Here is an 18939-nt window from a genome sequence, read left to right on the forward strand (position 1 = left end):
TGATAGAATGACTGGGACCATGTACTAACTAAAGACTACTGCACCCCTACTTCATATCATAGACAAAAAATATATTCCAAAAGCCTTAAATGTCAAAAATACAAAATAAGCCAGGCACCGATGGCACTCGCCTATAATCCTAGCTACTCAGGAGGCAGAGATCAGGAGGATCGAGGTTCAAAGTCAACCAGGGCAAATAGTTCGTGAGACCCTACCTCAAAAAAAAAAAAAAAAGAAATTGGGCTGGTGGAGTGGCTCAAGGTCTAGGCCCTGAGTTCAAGCCCAGTACCACAAAAACAACACAAAAATACAAAAAAAAAAAAAAAAAAAGTACGAGACAATATATGAGACCAACTACATCACCAAGGATTGTGGACAACTATGAAACCAAAGCAGAAAATGAAAACCCCTAAAAGGAAACAGGAACATACCTGATTTAAAAAAAAAAAAAAGCTTAAAATTTTCGAGTGGTCTTAAAGAGTCAAAGTGCAGTGATAAATTGAGAGAACTTTAAGTTTTAAACAGATAAAAACTCTTAAAGTTGGTAAGAAAAAGGCAAACAATGCAATAGCAATGAAATAATTCATGAAGAAAGTGAAGGAGCAAATCCAAACAGTCAATAAGCCAATTAGTGTGCAGTGTCCAGCATAGAAGTGCAAATTAAAAAACACTGAGGTCACTTCTCACCTATGGGATTGGCAAAAATTAAAAACAGAATCACACCTACTGCTGGAGGGGATGCAGGAAAATGACGCCCTCTCATATGCTGTTACAAATGTGAATGTCACAGCATTTTGAGACAGCAATCTGGCAATAGCTATTAAAATTAAAAAATTTTTCCCTTTCCCCAGTAGTTCCATTCCTGGGGAAACACTACCATCATAGGTAGCACAGAAGCATGTTTATCTCAGCCTGGTGGCAATCCAAGACCCACAAGCCTAGCGAATGCCCATTCAAGGGGGTGGAATATGATGTGGCCATTAAAAAGAATGAATTAGGGCTGGTGTGTAGCCCAGTGGTGGAGCTTTTGTCTAGTATGTGCAAGGCCTTGAATTCACTTCTCAGAACCTGTGCCTGCACACATGCACACAAAGACAATGAAGAATAAGTTTAACTGGCCCAGTCATGGTAGGGGAATTTCTACTGTATTTCTACCATGTATTTATGTAAGGGAGGAAAGAAAGATGCAGAGAAGAGTATGTACTATGACCCAACTCTTAAACATAATGATGTCCCCAAAAGAAAAAGTTAAATATGACTTGCTGCAAAAATAAAGAAACTGTGTGTGTTTGGGGGGGATTGTTATGGGGAAAGATGGAAGAAAGGAAATTTGGAAGGAACCAAACAAGCCAAGCTGTTAAAATAGAAGAGAAATAAATACTTAACAACATTTTCCTGTGATCATTTCAGCAGCATATGTACTAAAATTGGAATGACAGCTGGCCACCAGTGGCTCACACCTGTAATCCTAGCTACTCAGGAGGCAGAGATCAGGAGGATAGTGGTTTGAAGTCAGCCCTGGGCAAATAGTTTGTGAGACTCTACCTCAAAAAAACCCTTCACAAAAAAGGGCTAGTGGAGTGGCTCAAGGTGTGGGCCCTGAGTTCAAGCCCCAGTACCGCAAAATAAAATAAATAATTTGGAATGCTGCAGAGCTTAGCATGGCCCCTGCACAAGAATGACAGCAAATTTGTGAAGGGTTCACTATTTTTATGTAAAAATTTAAAAAAAATTTTCTCTCTATAAAAACCATGTGTGTGATGTGACCCCATCCATCCAAACTGATGTACACATACAGAAATGGGGAAAGGATAGTCACCATAATGTTAATGATGATTTTCTTGGGGGGTTGCACACTTATGCTTCTATGTTTAAATGTTGAGTATATACTATTTCTACAATCAAGGAGAAAGGAAGCTATTTTCATTGTTGGGGGGAAGTATTGGCAGGTAGATGTCCCTTGGGGATCTGATTTAATGAGCACGTAAGATCGATATTAAATTAACATATCAATCGCTTGAATGTCAACTGATGTTTTCCCAGATCCTTGAAGTGTGGTTCTCTTAAGTAGCCAGACTGTCATCTGAAACACTGTTTACAATTCTTTCATTTCATGCTGAGGAATGGACAGATTGCAAATGCCAAAGTACCAGACAGGATTAAAGGAAGTTTTATAGAAGTGTATTAAATATGTCTGCCCTTCCATGCTCAGCACAGTGTAGAATTCCTTCCCCAAGCTATCTTCTGGCATCTCCCAAGCCCCTCTGCCATTTGCCTTCAACCTTTTTGGATTAAAGAAAAAAAATTCTCTTCCCAGACTTCTCTGTAGTGATTTTGGGCAGTACTGGGTTTCAAACTTAGAGCCTCACACTTGCAAAGCAGGCATTCTACCTCACATTTGCTAGGGCTGGTGGAGTGGCTCAAGTGATAGAACACCTCCCTAGCAAATGGCCCTGAGTTCAAACACCATACCACAAGTGAAAAAAAGTTTATCATATACTCAGTAGTAATCCCAGCTACTGAGGGGCTAGGGCAAGAGGGTTGCTTGAGCTCAGAAGGCAGACCGAGCAACACAGCAAGAGACCTTTCTCAAAGAAACAAAAGTATTATCTTTTATCTGGGTTTTGCTATCTCTATTCACCTTGCTATGGTGAGCACTGCATTCTCTCTCCCCACCGTCCTGCCGTTCGGAGGAGGCCCCAGTAGTGTGGAGTCCTCCTGTCTAACATGTCTCTTGAACATGCAGACTCTGGAAGACGTTAGGGTCAGGGGCGTAGGCAGGAAGTTGGGGCTTCTGCTCTTTCCTTCCTAACATTTCTTGAGCGTTGCTGGGTATTCTAAGAGAGGCTATGAGGGTGAAAAAGGCAGGATCGCAGGGGAATCACGACAACTCTCAACTGTCCCCAGCACTGGAAGCCCAGGCAAAGATGCCACTGACAGAGGGCGGGGTGGCTGCTAGGACTTGGCAGAGAGAATTCTCAGGGTATGCCAGGGTCTAGTGGCTTCCCAAGTTGGTCCCAAACCGGCAGCATCAGTACCACCCAGAACCTGAGAATTCTAATTGTCAGGTCCCAACCCTGACCTACCAAAGCAGAAACTCCAGGGGTGGGGACTAGGGGTCTGTTTTATCAAGTCCTCCAGGTGATTGCGACGCAAGCTGGAGTTTGAGAACCAAGACTCTAGCCGAGGCCTGAGGATGCTCAGGCTGAGAGGGACAGAGCAGAAAGGGCTTTGTAGAGGGTATCGGAGCCGGTCAAGGGGTTATGCTTTGCCCTTAGGTGCGGCCTGCAGATTTTTAAGCAGGGTCTCTCCCAACAGGAGTTTCTGGGGGCTCTAGAGGATCCTAGACCCGAAAGCTTACCCGCGGGGCCTGAGTTGCCTAGCGCCCCGGGCCACCGGGCAAGGGAGTGGCCGGGCTGCAGACCCTCGGCACCCCGGAACCCTGCGTTTGCTGTCCAGGAGGTGAGCACACACACGGGCACGCACGGAGACGTGGAAGGGAGGCTAGGGTGCAGATTCGTCCTGGGAGGCGAAATTCGAAGGCCGGCGCACAGGCCCACACTGGAGGCAGAGGAGGCCCGCGGCGTCCCCAGCCCAGGGCCCGCCCCAGCCTGCCAGGCGCGGCACTTCTGGTCCCGCCCCGGCCCCGCCCCCGGCCCCGCCCCGGCGCGCGCCCGGTCCGCCTCCCTGGGAGGGGAAGGGAGGGTGGCTGTCTCGGCCCCGCGCCCGTGCGCACGCCCGCGGCCGGGTTGCAGGGCTGGGCGCGCGCCCCGCGTCCGGGGCAGGAAGATGGTGGCGAGCGCGCGGGTGCAGAAGCTGGTGCGGCGCTACAAGCTGGCGATCGCCACCGCGCTGGCCATCCTGCTGCTGCAGGGCCTGGTGGTGTGGAGCTTCAGCGGCCTGGAAGACGACGAGCCGGGCGAGGTGCTCCGACGGCCGGGCGGGCGGGCAGGCCGGGCGCGGGGGCGCGCGGGGTCCTGGCTAGGCTGCGGGTGGCCCCTGCCCAGCCGGACAAGTGGGACACTGGCCGCGTGCGTGCAGGGTGCAGGTGGACACCAGGAGCCGGGCGTTCACTCCCTGGAGCTCCCTTTTCAGGCCTGCCTGGCGGACTGTGCGCGGGGGCGGTGCGTGACCCCGAGGCCCGGACGGCGGGCGGACTGGGGGCCGAGGTGGGAGAGCGGGTCATGGTGCGGTGGTCTTCGGCCGCGGAGCGATGAAGGTCAGGAACGGGGAGCAGGGCTGGGAGGCGGGGCTGGGCCCAAGCCTGCTCGGAGGTAGGGAGCCCCAGGCCAAACTTTCTGAAGTTGGGAGGGGACGGGGGTGTTCGCGCCGTGGGCGGAGGACTGGGGCGGGAGGACCCCGGGTATCCGTGCCCTGCTGCATCTGAGAGGTAGCAGCTGGTGGGGAAGTGAATTTCAGGACTAGAGTTAAGGCCTGTGATAAAGTGCATACTCGGGAACAGGGAGTGAGAAAACTAGTGTCCCCTAGGTGTGGTCTTGTCAGCAGGTTTTGAAGAACCTGGGCGGATCTTCAGGAGGGGATGGGAGGAGGAAGTGGGCAGATGAGTTAGCCTCAGGACTTTAAAGAATAGACAGGGAGTCTCCTCTGGCGCTAAGGGAATGGACACCTCAGCAGCTGGTTCAGCAGAGCCCCAGGTCACTGCTCCAAGGGTCTTCCTCACATCTTGGGTGATGTGATTTCAGCTGCAGGCCCAGACATATCCTTCCCAGTGTGGCTAGCAAGGGTCCGTTAGGGTCTGGGTCCATCCTGGAAGTGTGCAGAGGATGGGTCACACCATAGCCCTAAGCTAGGAGGTCAGGGGTTCCCTGGCTGAGCCCGGTTCTTCTGGTGCCTCCGGGACTTTGGGTAGTCTCTGCTTGTCATGTCTTCCAGTGCTTCTCTGCCTGGAAGGATGAAAGTCAAGGGAGTCCCCAGCCCCCTGCTCCTTCCTGAACCCCAGCAGTCTGTTAGGCCTGCGAGAAGAGCTGTCCTTTCTGTCTGGGGTGCCCAGGGAACAAGAACAGTGTCATGTGAGACCCTAACTCCAAAAAGAGCTGAGGATGGCCATGGGCCAGCGCTGGTTGGCCGGCTCTGTGACTTCTAAAGGGAATGAGTTTGTGCTGTGTGGACCAGTAAGGAGGAGGAGAGAATTTTTGCCCAATGTAAAAAATCTCTGAGCAGATGGGACATCTGAGATGGGGTGGGCAGCAGGGGCACTATGGGACCCCTGTGACCCTGGGATATGTGAGCAGAGGACAGTGACCACTCTGGGGAGGGGCATGTCAGAGCACCAGAGCCTTCTCAGGAATAAATGGCCCTGTGCTGAATGGCTGGGCTGCATCCCTGCTGCTGTACCCACAAGATGGAGTGGAGAACTAGTGCAGTGGAGAGGTGGGAGTGCCCACCTCCACCCCACCCTCTCCTCCAGCTTCCTGGCTGAAGCTGAGAGAGGACTCCTGGACTCCAGTGCCCAGTGACCTAAAGGTTGTGCAGTTCTGAAAGCCACGGGTGCTTGGACCCTTTGGCATCTATCTCACCAGATTTGGGGGTTGCCAGGCTGCAGGGTGTCATGCTTAGGATGGTGAACACTGAAGTTGGATCACCCTCTTCACCATCCTGTTCCCACTCTGCTTCTGAGCAGACCACTACTGGATCACCTCTCTTCCCTAGGGTAATACCTCTTTTGGGTGCTTATAAAGATGAAGTAAAAAAGCGCCTGTGAACACTTGCAGGAGTCCCTGGCACATGCTAAGTTGTCAGTACATAACTCTTACTATCTCAGCACCACACACTGGTGATAAGGATTCATTCAGTCAGCCATTTGATCAACAAACACTAAGTCCTATTTGCACCAGGTACCATGTTAATATTGAGGATACAGAATAGATGAGATCCTGGCCCACATGGGCAGACAGTATACAGGGAGAGACAGACAGTGAAAAGGGGACTCAACATAGTAACAAAGGGGCTGGTTTAGATCAGGAGGTCAGGAAAGGCTTCCTGCAGGGAGAAGTGGGCAGACGGCCCTTAGGAGAATGGGCTGAGCTAGACACCAGCGAGGAATGGCTAGGAAGGCACAGTAAGGGGCTCGGGTTTTATTCTGAGTGCAGCAGGAAAGTACTGGGGTGGGACCCAGTGTGCACTTATGCTGTGCACTCTGCAGCCTGTGGAGAGGAGGGAGTGGATACCTGGGATGATCACTAACCTCCAAAGAGCCTCTTGATAGTTTTCAAAGCTTTCACAAACATCCTCTCACCACTGTTTTAAATGCAGTCTGAGGAGTCTGAGGTGGGGAGGGGGGCACATTTCTGTGTCCACTGTCTCTGTGGTTTAGAGAAAGATTTCAAGGACTCTCAGCCCTGGGAAGTATCAGAAGACTTTCAATGCCTCCTTGCTAGGGAGGAGGGGGCCTCTGGAGCTAAATGCATCAGGCCAGAGGACCAGTCCTTACCCTCAGTAATCGGGGGATTCTGACCTCAGAGGGTACTGGGCACAGCCCTCCTAGGGGCATAAGCCTGGGACCCTGCTAGTGCTCATATGGACATGCTGGGAGGGGTAGCGGTGGGGGCTGGCTGCCCAGCAGGGCTTTTCTAATTCCTCACTGCTGCCTTCTGGTCCCTGGCCTCTTCAGGGATTGTCCTTCTCAGGGTCAACCAGCTCCTGCTGCAGTGCAGGGCACCAACATGCCCGTCTCCTCCCACATCCTGTCCCCCACTGCAGCCAGCCTGGCTCAATGCCCTCTTGCCCTGCTCTCCTGACCAGCTTCCTAACTTGCTGATACTGGCTTTGACCCCAGGAACTCACACCGATCTGCCATCTCTATCCACCTAAGCTTGGCATGACTTTCTCTCCTTGCTGTATGGCCAGGACAGATGCCACCAGGCTGACATACTCTCAGCTCAGTGGAGCTGCCCTCCCTTTCCTGGGGGCTGCTCAGCCCAGGGTCCTCTACTCCATGTGGGTACAAAACAAGCTCCACTGCCTCCTCTTGGGGATCTCTGAGATGGGGATGGATACCCCAGTTCTCTGTGAGTACCTCTCAAGATATCAGAGGGCTGGCTGCGTGCTGGACATAGAGGGCCAAGGTGTAGAGGTGGGGCTCTGGCCTGAAGGTGGCTGTCAGGCTCCTGCTGTGCTCCAATGGGGCACTGAAGGAAGGTCCTAGAGAAGTCAGGAGCAGGGTCTCCATCTGGAGTCCAAGATGTCTGGTGGCCTGTCTGTTGACTTCACATTTGACTGTTGCTGTCTCCTCGGTAACAATAATGAAAAAAATGGCACTTACCAAGACCTTTGTGTTCATTCATTTGACCAATACTTATTGATTGCCAAACACTCTCATGAGCTCTAGAATATGTCACTGAACAAAACAGCAAAAATTGCTGCTCTCATGGAGCTTGCAGTTTTGTGAGGGACAGACACAGAATAACACAATACAGATAAATGGTAGGATGACAGAAGGTATCATAACAGTTCTGTGGAGGGGAAATAAAGCGGAGGATGAAGGAGAACAGGGGTTTTAAATACAGTAATCAGGGCAGGCCTTGTTAGATGTCTGAGCAGAGAATTGAAGGAGGCAAGGAATGAGCTGTGGGATGTCTGGGGAGGGTATTCCAGTCCTAGGGCAGAGCCAGTGCAAAGCCAGAGCCAGAAGTAGGTGGAATGGAGGGACACTGAGATGATGTTGTGACTGAAGAAGAATGAGGCAGAAGGGTTCATAGAAGAGGTTGGAGATGGTAGGGGCAGTAAGAGGGGCAGCCAAGACTTAAGAAAGGAAGCCACTGGAAGTTTGCAGTGGGAGAGTGGTGGGAGGGGGCTTAAGTTCTAACAGGAACACTGATGGCTATGGTGAGAAGACACTGAGGGAGCAGAGGAGCAGGAAATCTGGCAGTGGTAGTGTGTGTGGGTGTGGGGGGGGGCGGTGGGGGCAGGTTGATAGTGAAGAGGCAGCAGAGTTTGTGTATTTTCAAGGTGGCCCCAACAGGATACGCTGGTTGATGGGTTGAATGTGGGGTGTGAGGGAAAGAGATGAATCAGAGTTGACTTCCCAGGGCTGGGGATGTTGGTCAGTGGTAGAGTGATTGCCTAGCATGCATGAAGCCCTGGGCTCCATCCCCAGCACCTACTCCCCCAACTTTAAAAAAAAAAAAAAAAAACGAGGAAAGTTGATTCCCAGAGTGTTTGGCCTGAGCTACTTATGGTTGCTGACTGAGATGGGGAAGACTAAGGGTGGGGCAGGTTGAAGAGGAAGAGCATGTGCTCACACTTGGACTTGATTGTCTGAGCGGTCTTTAAACTCCCAAGGGAGATGACCAGGTGATTGCTTGTTCAGTGCCTAAAGGTGCAAGGGAGCCTTCCAGGTAAGAAAGAAATCTGGGATGTGGATGAAGAAGCATAGAAAGTGAGAGTGAGCCAAACACTGGTGGCTCATGTCTGTAATCCTAGCTACTCAGGATGCAGAGATCAGAAGGATCACGGTTCAAAGCCAGCCCAGGCAAATCGTTCGTGAGAAGCTATCTTGAAAATAGCAACACAAAAAAGGGCTGGTGAAGTAGCTCAAGTGGTAGAGTGCCTGCCTAGCAAGCATGAGGCCCTGAGTTCAAACCCCAGTACTGCCAAAAAAAAAAGAAAAAGAAAGAAAGCGAGAGTGAATAAGATGGATGAGAAGTGAAGGAGCTAGACTGAAGATAGGCCCTAGGGTTCACCTGAAGAACCAAGAGACTAGTGAGGAGTTGCTGGAACTGGAGAAGACACAGAAGGGTCCCCTGGAAGCCAAGTAAGAAGGATACTGCAAGGGAGAGAGTACCTGCAGGCCACTTAAGAAGAGTTCTTATCACCAAGAGCTCACTGAATGCTGGAGGGAAAGAAAGGAGCCCTACAGGTGATGGTGAGCAGTAGGACAGCCCAGATGACACCCTCTATACAATCACTTTTCCCATCTCATTTGATCCTCACTCATAGCTGAAGAACTATACTCAGAGAGTTTGAGTGGCTGCTGTTGATGTGACAGTGCTGGGGCCAGAGAGCTGTGACTCCTGAGAACTCCTATGGCATGTCTCTTTCCTCTGTCCCTTCCACATTTCAGACACTAGCCAGATATCCCCTGTGTACAACTACTCCACTCTGCCCTGAGGAGATGGGGGCTGGTATGGCTCCCTTTGAGGAGTTCACAGACTGCTAAAGGATCATACAGGTCTCAGAACTCAGCACATCCCACTCTGGGACAAATGGAGTGGCTTCCTGCCAGGGGACTTAGAGCTGAATCTTAAGGGATGTGTGGGATTTGGCTTGCAGGGAAAGGGGGACAGGGAGCAAGGAAAAGGGTGGACCAAGTTGACCAGACCATCTGGGGAAGTGCCTGGGCTGGAGAAGAGGCACCAGAGCACTTAGAGCCAGGAAGCAGGGGTGCTTCAGGCAGCATGGAGGGGCTTCAGTGTTCCCTTTAAGAGAACCTGTCACAAGTGCACAACAGACAGACTCTAGCTGTGGAGCTTTCCAGCCAGATACCAAGCATGGTGAGTTTTCAAGGGCTCGCTGTCAATAGATAGCCCTGGTGCTGGAGAGTGCACCAGCAGGCCAGGGCTTTCTTGGAGCTGCATTGGAGGCTGAAGCACTTTCTGTCCCTCTCCTCACATGGCTGTCAGAGTGTCTTTGCGGTCTGGAGCCTTTCCCTACTGGCTCCTGCCCCACTCCCCCATCATCTACAGGTGTACCCCCAATGTACTGTAACCCTACTAAGGACCCAGCCAGTACTGGGGTCTCAGACTGTGCCTCTGTTTCTCCCTCCTGGGCAAAAACACCGTCACTCTGTGGTGGCCTCAATATTCTCCTATAGAAAACTTTAGTCCACAGAATGCTTTGGATGCAGTTGGAAATTAGTCTTCTAAAGAATACTGTGTTTTCCTAGCTAGCCTCTAGTGGGAGGGTTGGATCTGTGGTGAACGCTTCTGTGTCTTCTCAGGGACTCTGGCCCTTCCCCAGGGTATGCATGGATGTTCATCTTAACATCTGCTGAAAGAGACAGTAGTGTCAAGAGTCCAGAGCACGAAAAGGGAGCACAGTGTTGAGTGATCCGAGAACTAGTGGGGCACATGAGTGATGGAGGGAGAGCTGAGGCTTCCTCACCCAGCTAGTCCTGGAGGCAATGCTGTTTGTGCAGAGTTCTCAGGCAAGCAGGATTTCTAGATAAAGGATGGGTAGAAGCTTATAGGTCTGAGGCTTCCCCTGACCAAGGAGGAAGTGAGCAACTATCCCATGATCTCTCTCTCTCTCTCTCTCTGCATGTTTTACAGAAAGGAAGGCAGAGGAAACCACGGCCACTGGACCCTGGTGAGGGCTCCAAGGACACAGACAGCTCAGCAGGGCGGCGGGGCAGTGCAGGCAGAAGGCATGGGCGTTGGCGGGGCCGTGCTGAGAGCCCAGGCGTGCCAGTGGCCAAGGTGGTACGGGCAGTAACCAGCCGGCACAGAGCTAACCGGCGGATCCCTCCTGCCCCACCACCAGAGGCTCCAGGCCGCCAAAACCTGAGTGGGGCAGCAGCTGGGGAGGCACTGGCAGGGGCTGCTGGCTTCCCACCACATGGAGATACGGGGAGTGTGGAGGGTGCTCCCCAGCCCACTGACAATGGCTTCACCCCTAAATGTGAAATCATGGGCAAGGACGCACTGTCTGCCCTGGCCCGGGCCAGCACCAAGCAGTGTCAGCAGGAGATTGCCAACGTGGTGTGCCTGCACCAGGCTGGAAGCCTCATGCCCAAGGCTGTGCCCCGGCACTGCCAGCTGGCTGGTAAGGGACAAGAGCACTCTGGTCTTTCTTAGGCATGGATGGGGAGGTAGTGTGGTCCAGATCCTCACCTCAGTTCCCAGAGGGCCCAACTCCTTGCCCAAGTTTGCATTATATGTACTGAGTGGCAGAAGGGGAACTGGGACCCAGGGCTCCAAGCCTGGGTTTCTTCTACTGGAAGGCAGGCAGCCCCTCTTCCCATCTTGTCCTGCTCTGTGGCCTAGGATGAGCCTCACCAATGCTCCTGTTCTCTGCTCTCAAGGGAAGATGAGTCCTGGCATCCAGTGGGAAGAGAGCCGTGCCCAGCAGCCCTTGGATGGCCCCCCAGTGCGTATTGCCTATATGCTGGTGGTTCATGGTCGTGCCATCCGTCAGCTGAAGCGTCTCCTCAAGGCTGTCTACCACAAGCAGCACTTCTTTTATATCCATGTGGACAAGGTACGTGGGCAGGGAACCAAGAGCATGTGGGCAGACCAGAGCAGACTCAAAGGTCGCAGACAGAGAGGGTCTCTCACATGGCTCAAGTAGTCTAGAGATAGGGAAATCGAGGCCCAGAGTGGTGAAGTACAGAAGCCAGAGTCCTGCCAGTCTCTGTTATTTGTACTCTGTCCTGGGCTGGGAAATTATAACTCTGAGGCCCAGCTGCATCTGGTGAGTATCCTGTCTCCCACAGCGCTCCAACTATCTGCACCGTGAGGTGGTGGAGCTGGCTCAGCGGTATGATAATGTACAGGTGACACCCTGGCGAATGGTCACCATCTGGGGTGGGGCCAGCCTTCTCAGGATGTATCTGCGGAGTATGCAGGACCTGCTGGAGGTACCTGGCTGGACTTGGGACTTCTTCATCAACCTCAGTGCCACTGACTACCCAACCAGGTGTGGAGATGGGGCTCTTAACCCTCTGCATGGGAGTGGTGCCCTGTCTGGGCCCTAGAGGCTTGGAGGGCCCTGATGGCCTCCTTTTCCTCCCCCAAGTGTCATTCTGGGATCCATATAGTCCAGATATGGCTCCATTTTTCCTGGCCATGTGTCAGTGGAGGGCTGGTTAAAAAAAAAAAATGACCCAAGGATTGAGAAGGATGAGATGGGAAGGAGGAGGAGCCAGAGGCCCATACCTGGGTTCAGATAGCAAGGGGAGAGGAAGGGGTCTTCCTTGGGGGACTCAGGTACCACCACCCCAGAGCATCAGCCTGGGGTAGATAGAGCACATGGCTGGAGAACTCTCAGTGAGAAAGGAAAGTCCACAAGGTGAAGGTGAAGTGCACTGGAGGGAGCCAGATCTGGGCCAGTGACTGAGCTACTGCCCCTCACACTTCCCTCCCTTTCCAGGACCAATGAGGAGCTGGTGGCATTCCTATCCAAGAATCGGGATAAGAATTTCCTTAAGTCACATGGCCGGGACAACTCCAGGTGAGGGAGGTAGGGAAGGAAGCCCTGGCATCTTGTCACAACCCCTCGCACACAGGGGGACTTGGTGGTCACAGCTCTGGGTTACAAAACCCCAAACCAGCCACAGATGGAGGAGTACTGGGTGGCAGGTGGATGACCTCACTCTGGGACATTGTGCCATGACTCCTCTGCTACCCACAGGTTCATCAAGAAGCAGGGGCTGGACCGGCTGTTCCATGAGTGTGACTCGCACATGTGGCGCCTGGGTGAGCGGCAGATCCCGGCGGGCATCGTGGTGGACGGTGGCTCTGACTGGTTTGTTCTGACACGCGGCTTTGTGGAGTATGTGGTGTACACAGATGACCCACTTGTGGCCCAGCTACGCCAGTTCTACACATATACACTGCTCCCGGCTGAGGTGGGTGCCCAAGCAGGCACAAAGACCAGGGGTGGGGTGGGGTGGGGTGGGCTACCCATGGCTTACCCTACACCCTCCCCTGCCACCTGCAGTCCTTCTTCCACACGGTGCTGGAGAACAGCGCAGCCTGTGAGAGCCTGGTGGACAACAACCTGCGGGTCACCAACTGGAACCGCAAGCTGGGCTGCAAGTGCCAGTACAAGCACATCGTGGACTGGTGCGGCTGCTCCCCCAACGACTTCAAACCACAGGACTTCCTGCGCCTACAGGTGCTTTCCCAGGTCCCTGAGAGGCCTTCAGCCCAGCTGTTTCCCATGACCTTCAGGTCAGAAAGTCAGGATGGGCCTCCACCTGGAGCAGCCCTGGGATCTGGGCCTACAGCAGCAGCAGGAAAAGCCTGGGGAGGCTGATGCATAGGCCATGCTGAGAGAGACCAGGCCTGGCTGCTATGCTCCGGGGCCTCCAGAGCCCCTCACTCTCCTTGCCTTCCCTTCTCCAGCAAGTCTCCAGACCCACCTTTTTCGCCCGGAAGTTTGAGTCAACAGTGAACCAGGAGGTCCTGGAAATCTTGGACTTCCACCTGTATGGTAGCTACCCACCTGGCACACCAGCCCTCAAGGCCTACTGGGAAAACACTTACGATGCGGCTGATGGCCCCAGTGGGCTTAGTGATGTCATGCTCACTGCTTACACCGCCTTTGCCCGCCTCAGCCTGCGCCATGCTGTCACTGCTGCACCCCATCTGGCCACCACACTCTGCAGGTGAGACCCCCTTCTGATCTACAGCAAACCCTCAGCATGGTGCCCTGTGGGGAGGCAAGTCAGGAAAAGACAGCCCCTGCCCACAGTGAGTTCCCAGTCTAAGGCAGGGAAAAAATGTGAAAAATAATAAAAGCAAGAGCCAGGCACATAGGTGTTGTGGGGTGTGAAATCTGGGGCCAAGGAAGTGCCTGGGGATGGGACTCCACAGTGCCCTGTCTCTGGGACTTTAGGCCAAGTCAGGTGTGCTGATGGCATCTCCCTTTCTCCCTGCTGGAACCTTCATAGGTTTGAGCCCAGGGGTTTGCCGTCCAGTGTGCACCTGTATTTCTATGACGACCATTTCCAGGGCTACCTGGTGACGCAGGCGGTGCAGCCCTCAGCCCAGGGGCCAGCAGAGACGCTTGAGATGTGGCTGATGCCCCAGGGGTCGCTGAAACTGTTGGGGCGCAGTGACCAGGCCAGCCGGCTCCAGAGTTTGGAGGTGGGACAGGTCTTCCCCCTTTGCTTTCTCCTGACCCCCAGCAAGACACAGGGAATGGGAAGAGAGGGACAGACACCGAGGGAGGGGTGAGGACTTTGTCCAACCTTTGTAGGCTGGGTTCACCAGGTTCTTCTTTTCCCAGTAATGGCAGCCTTGGTGATGCCCATGCAGACATGCCCGTGTCACCTGACATGTTCACACTGAGGAGCCTCCCAAAAGGGGACACAGAAGACATGTAGTAGGTAGGAAGGAAATTGTCAGTTTTGCTACAATGCAAGCCCAGACTTCTAAACTATAAGGATTCTTCTAGAGGGACTTGGACATTCCAGTTGGGCCATAAAATTGAGCTTTTGGTGGGAGGGGGGGCTCCTCTTTTCCCTAAAGAAAATAGTCTGCTCCATGGGCCCCACTACTGCAGAGCAGTTCAGAATGGATGCCTAGAATGGACCTCAGAGCTGGGAGAAAGATTAAAGTTCTAGTCTGACCCCTCATTTTGTGGATGGGGAAACTGAGGTCCAAAAAGAGGCAGTGACTGGCCTGAGGTTACACAATGAGAGACAGTATCAGAATGGAAAGAAGGACATTTCTCCCAGGCTCCTGCCTAGCTGCCCCCCTCCCTACAGGTCGGCACTGAGTGGGACCCCAAAGAGCGTCTTTTCCGGAACTTTGGGGGGCTGCTGGGACCACTGGATGAGCCTGTAGCAATGCAGCGCTGGGCACGGGGCCCCAACCTCACAGCCACTGTGGTATGGATTGACCCAACCTATGTGGTGGCCACATCATATGACATCACAGTAGATGCGGAGACAGAGGTCACACAGTACAAGCCTCCACTGAGCCGGCCCCTGCGGCCAGGAGCCTGGACTGTTCGACTGCTTCAGTTCTGGGAACCACTGGGTGAGATCCACTTCCTCGTGCTGCCCTTGACCTTCAATCGCAAACTACCTCTCAGTAAAGGTATGGATCTATTACCCACATGGTGCCCAGAGGCCAGTCAGAATAGGATTTGCCAGGAAGATGACCTTCAATAAGCTGACTGTCAGTGCTGAACCCCATCCCTCAGAGTAGGGGAAGGGAGAAGTCTGGGGCCTTGATCTTCCCTTATCATGCCAGGGTAGGTGGAAAGGGAAGCTGTAGAATCAGCCAAACTTGGGTTTGGAACAAGACTGTGCCACTAGGGCCTTGGGCCTTGGAAATTACTTGGTTTTCCTGAGCCTGTCTTTGTGTGTGTGTGACGCTGAGGTTTGAACTTAAGGCCTCACCACTCATACCCCAGTCCTTTTGCTTTTAGTTTGTTTTTCAGGTAGAGTCTCCGACTAACTTTGCTCAAGTTGACCTCAGACCTAGATTCTCCCACTTCTGCCTCCTTTGTAGCTGGGATTACAGGCATGCACCACCATGCCTGGCACTGTTACCTTATTTTCTAAAGTGCCTTGAACCCACTGTTTGATTAATCCTAAAGTTGGGAATTCAGAGATTACTGCTTTGGGGTTTTTTGGGTGGTACTGGGATTTGAACTCAGGGCTTTGCACTTGTTAGGCAGGTGCTGTACCACTTGAGCCACACCTCTAACCCACTGTTTTGATTTTATATAACTAACTTTTTATAAAATTTCTAATCTTTATTCTTATTTTTCTGACATAAGCCAAAAAGTATCCTTAGAAAATTTCAAGTTTCTTCAAAATAAATTACAGAGGCAACACTGAGAATTCCTTCTCTAAACAAGTTCATGTCACAAACGTACTGATGTTGTAGGTAGGCATTACACGGTAGGCCTTCAGTCCTCGTAAGTGTATAACTAACAATTTTATAGGCACAGAAAGTTCCTTGGATTGGCCTAAGGTCACTCCATAAGATGGGAGCCAGTGGTAAGGTTGAGATGAGCCTGGGGTTCCTAGCCCTGATATTTGGGACCTGGTCTGCATGGGATCTGGGTGTGCTTACTGCCTGCTTTGCCCTCTCAGATGATGCCAGCTGGCTGCACGCAGGACCACCTCACAATGAATACATGGAACAGAGTTTCCAGGGCCTGAGTGGTATTCTGAACCTGCCTCAGCCAGAGCCCATGGAGGAGGCTGCCTGGCGGCACACAGAGCTCACAGGTCCTGCACTCGAAGCCTGGACAGATGGGGAACTGAGTGGTTTCTGGTCTGTGGCGGGACTGTGTGCCATGGGCCCCTCTTCCTGCCCCTCCCTGGAGCCTTGCAGACTGACCAGCTGGAGCTCTCTGTCCCCTGACCCCAAATCGGAGCTGGGGCCTGTCAAAGCAGATGGGCGACTCAGGTAGCAGGGCCCCAGCCAACATGCCCGGAAGACCCGGGGAATTGCACCTTACAGACGATGGAGGGACATCCCTTCCTACACACAAGAACCAGAGGTCCAGGCAGTACACCCATTTCAGCCATCAAGAACCCACTGACAGCAGGGAAGGTGGGCACAGTACTCACTACTGCTCATGGCTCTGCTAGGGACTAGAGCGTCAGTGGAAACGAGAAGATGCTTCAGCAGCACTGTGTGCCGACTCTTCCTCCCCCTCCTCCCTAGTTTGTACTTTTTTTTACTTTAAAATGGGTGGTGTGGGGAGGAGCTAGAAACAAAAGATGTGCAATAGGGCTCAGAGCAGCCCCAGGAAGTGGGCCATGGCTGTGGGGAACAGGGCCTGCCAAGCCCATCTGCTACTGCTCTGGAGAAGATGGGCCTGCCTCACTCTCCTGGGCCGCATTCCCCAGCCTGGGCCTGTGGTGCTCAGGGCTGAGGCTCTGCAGGTGTACAGGTGCCCTACCAGGCTCTGAGACCTGCCTGGAAAACAGGTGATTTGGGGGCCAGTGTGGAGCTGGGCTCTAGCGGGACAGCCTCTCCTCTGGTAGCCAGGGGACCCTAGAGCAGGGGTGGGGCTGGCTCTCGGGATTTCCAGCACACCCTGCCATATGCCAGGAAAGGCAGGGCATCAGGGCCTACTGAGACCAATGCAGTTTCCCAGGTATTCCCAGGTGCGCCCTTCAGAGGTGAGCCTCACTAGCAAGTGTAGGAAGACTATCAGGACGCTCAGGAGAACCTGGAGTTGCATTGTGCCTGAAGCTCAGTGTGAAGTCTGAAATATGCAACAGAGTTGAAATATATCTCTATCTCTCTAAGCTGAGCCTGTGTTTTTCCTCTTGTGTTTCCCATGCTGTTCTCTGGACTGCCTTCTCCTAGGAGTCTTAGCTGGTACTTTGATAGCCTTGAGAAGGTGAAGATCTCATTACCTCATAGCAGGACCAGTTCAGAATCTATACAAGAGCCAGAAGAGATGCAAAACCTCATCCAGAGCTGTGGAGTGGTTCAAGCAGTAAGAGCACCTGCCTAGCAAGTATGAGGCCCTGAGTTCAAACTTCAGTGCTGCCAAAAAAAAAAAAAAAGACAAAAAACAAACACTTCATCCAATGCAGCCCCCTCTGTTTTTTTTGTTTTGTTTTGTTTTTTTCTGGCAGTATTGAGGTAACTCAGGGCCTCATGCTTGCTAAGCAGGTGCTTTACCACTTGGCCACACCCCTAGTAAATTAGCCCTCTCTTTCTGTAGGGTAAACAGCTCTGGGAGGCCCAGAGACCTCATTGCAACTTAGCAGGCCAACATGACTGGCACTTAAGTTCTTGTAAGCCCTGATCCAGCACTCCCACTCCTGCCACTGAGCCAGGTTGCAGCAAATGCTGGCTTTTTTTTTTTCACCCTTGCCAGCACCAGGGTTCACCCCAGGAATTCTCATCATATTTGCTTCCTGCCCAAGCCCTGCTTTGAGGCTCCCCAAGAACAGAGGCTATCCCAGCCATGGCCTACTTGTTACCACTGGAACTTGTCTCTGCCAGGAGTAGGGCTTGGTCACTGGTCTGACCTAAGACCTGGGAGGGACAACTGTAAAAAGTTTGTCCACCCACCCTCCCTTTCTAAAGCACCCCCATCCCCATTTCTCAGAAAGAACTCAGTACTTCGTGCCTTAGGTGATTTGGGAGCAAAAGCGAGGTTTCTAAACCTCTAAAATCACAGTATCAGCCAGCCATACTGGGCTCAACTCAGCCAGCTCAGCTTGGGGAATAAAGAATTCAATTCCTGCCCAAGCTGCCAAGTCGTTTTCCTAGTTGCCAGGAGAGGGCGCTCCTGACCACCAATAACAACATTGGGGTGGGTTGTTTAGCCATTGCTCTGACCTGGCATGCAGTTCTCAATCCTCACAACCCTTGGAAGCAGGCACTTTTAATAGCTTCATGTGGCAGATCAGGAAACTAAGGCCAAGAGGTATGAAATGATGAACTCATTTCATGCTTTACTGGGACCTCCTCTCTCTACAGCCGCTCCATAACTGCACTCTCCTCTCATAAGGACTTGGCAGAACTAGTAACCAGGAAGGGCTAAGGGCAAGAGTATACAATTGTCTGGATCCTGAGGAAAAGATGGTTATTTTTCCTGACTCCTATTGTTGTGAACATTTGTAGCTGTACTCTAGTTCTTTAGAATGTTGTTTCCCAACATCAACTTTTGGGCCAATAAAAAGAAAAATTGCTAACTGGATTAAGCATATTAGGTACAAACAGTAAATACCAGAGCAAGTAGACTGCTGCCCTAGAGCTCACAAACCAGCTAAGTTAACTAGGCTGTGGTTGTGTTGTGTTGGGTAGATTTGTTAATAGGTGACTCACACACTGTCTTCCCCTTCCATGCTCCATCATATACCAGATCCTGTCTACACACTGCTGTCACCTGCTGCAAACATTCTGGGTTTGCATTCGTGTCTAGCCCAGCAGATGGTCACATTTCTGACTGAGGACTCTGATTTAGTTGGTAAGAGGTAGCAACCCATCATTGGTGTGTTTTTAAACACACCAAGTAATGCTCATTTGCAGGCAGGCCGAATGGATCTAGCCCCAGACCCACTGCTCTGCCAGGCTTGGCTTGGTTTCACTGAGTTCAAAGATTTGGAGGACCCAGGGTCACACTCCAGGACTTCTCCAAGTTCAGAGGCAGGCTTGGGGGTGGAGGCCTTCTGCACTGTCCACTTCGCATTCAGATCACTGAGGCAAGTGTGAGCACAGCAAGCTGCCAGAACTGCTGGCAGTATTCCCATTCTCCACTCCTTTC

General features: G+C 52.3%; 1 protein-coding gene and 1 pseudogene across 3 annotated transcripts; both read left to right on the plus strand.

Moving 5' to 3' along the window:
- Positions 1-1613: 1613 nt before the first annotated feature.
- On the plus strand, positions 1614-1712 carry LOC141414368 (U6 spliceosomal RNA; annotated as a pseudogene).
- A 1987-nt stretch (positions 1713-3699) lies between these two features.
- Xylt2 (xylosyltransferase 2) lies at positions 3700-16963 on the plus strand. Of its 3 annotated transcripts, none has more exons than XR_012438628.1 (11): positions 3700-3924; positions 10290-10782; positions 11042-11217; positions 11453-11655; positions 12109-12189; positions 12370-12586; positions 12679-12855; positions 13086-13348; positions 13634-13829; positions 13972-14071; positions 14453-14589. XR_012438628.1 is itself a non-coding variant. In XM_020156275.2 (11 exons), exons 1-11 carry the CDS (start codon positions 3790-3792, stop codon positions 16114-16116), a joined length of 2598 nt encoding a protein of 865 aa, XP_020011864.2. In that variant the 5' UTR covers positions 3700-3789; the 3' UTR covers positions 16117-16963. The 3 variants fall into 3 exon arrangements, 2 of the variants coding, with proteins under 2 accessions (XP_020011864.2, XP_073902096.1); XM_020156275.2 differs by lacking the exon at positions 13972-14071 and adding an exon at positions 15794-16963 and having other exon boundaries at positions 14453-14786; XM_074045995.1 differs by lacking the exons at positions 3700-3924; positions 13972-14071 and adding exons at positions 3983-4219; positions 15794-16963 and having other exon boundaries at positions 14453-14786.
- Positions 16964-18939: the final 1976 nt, after the last annotated feature.

Source organism: Castor canadensis, chromosome 11 (genome assembly GCF_047511655.1).
Source record: "Castor canadensis chromosome 11, mCasCan1.hap1v2, whole genome shotgun sequence".
NCBI classification, from domain to species: domain Eukaryota; kingdom Metazoa; phylum Chordata; class Mammalia; order Rodentia; family Castoridae; genus Castor; species Castor canadensis.

Excerpts from the sequence above, each read along its gene's own strand:
- Xylt2 (XM_020156275.2), top strand. The coding sequence starts at position 3,790 with ATGGTGGCGAGCGCGCGGGTGCAGAAGCTGGTGCGGCGCTACAAGCTG. Across the intron at positions 12,190-12,369 it reads CATGGCCGGGACAACTCCAG|GTTCATCAAGAAGCAGGGGC; the intron begins GTGAGGGAGGTA and ends TGCTACCCACAG. Across the intron at positions 13,349-13,633 it reads CTGGCCACCACACTCTGCAG|GTTTGAGCCCAGGGGTTTGC; the intron begins GTGAGACCCCCT and ends GAACCTTCATAG.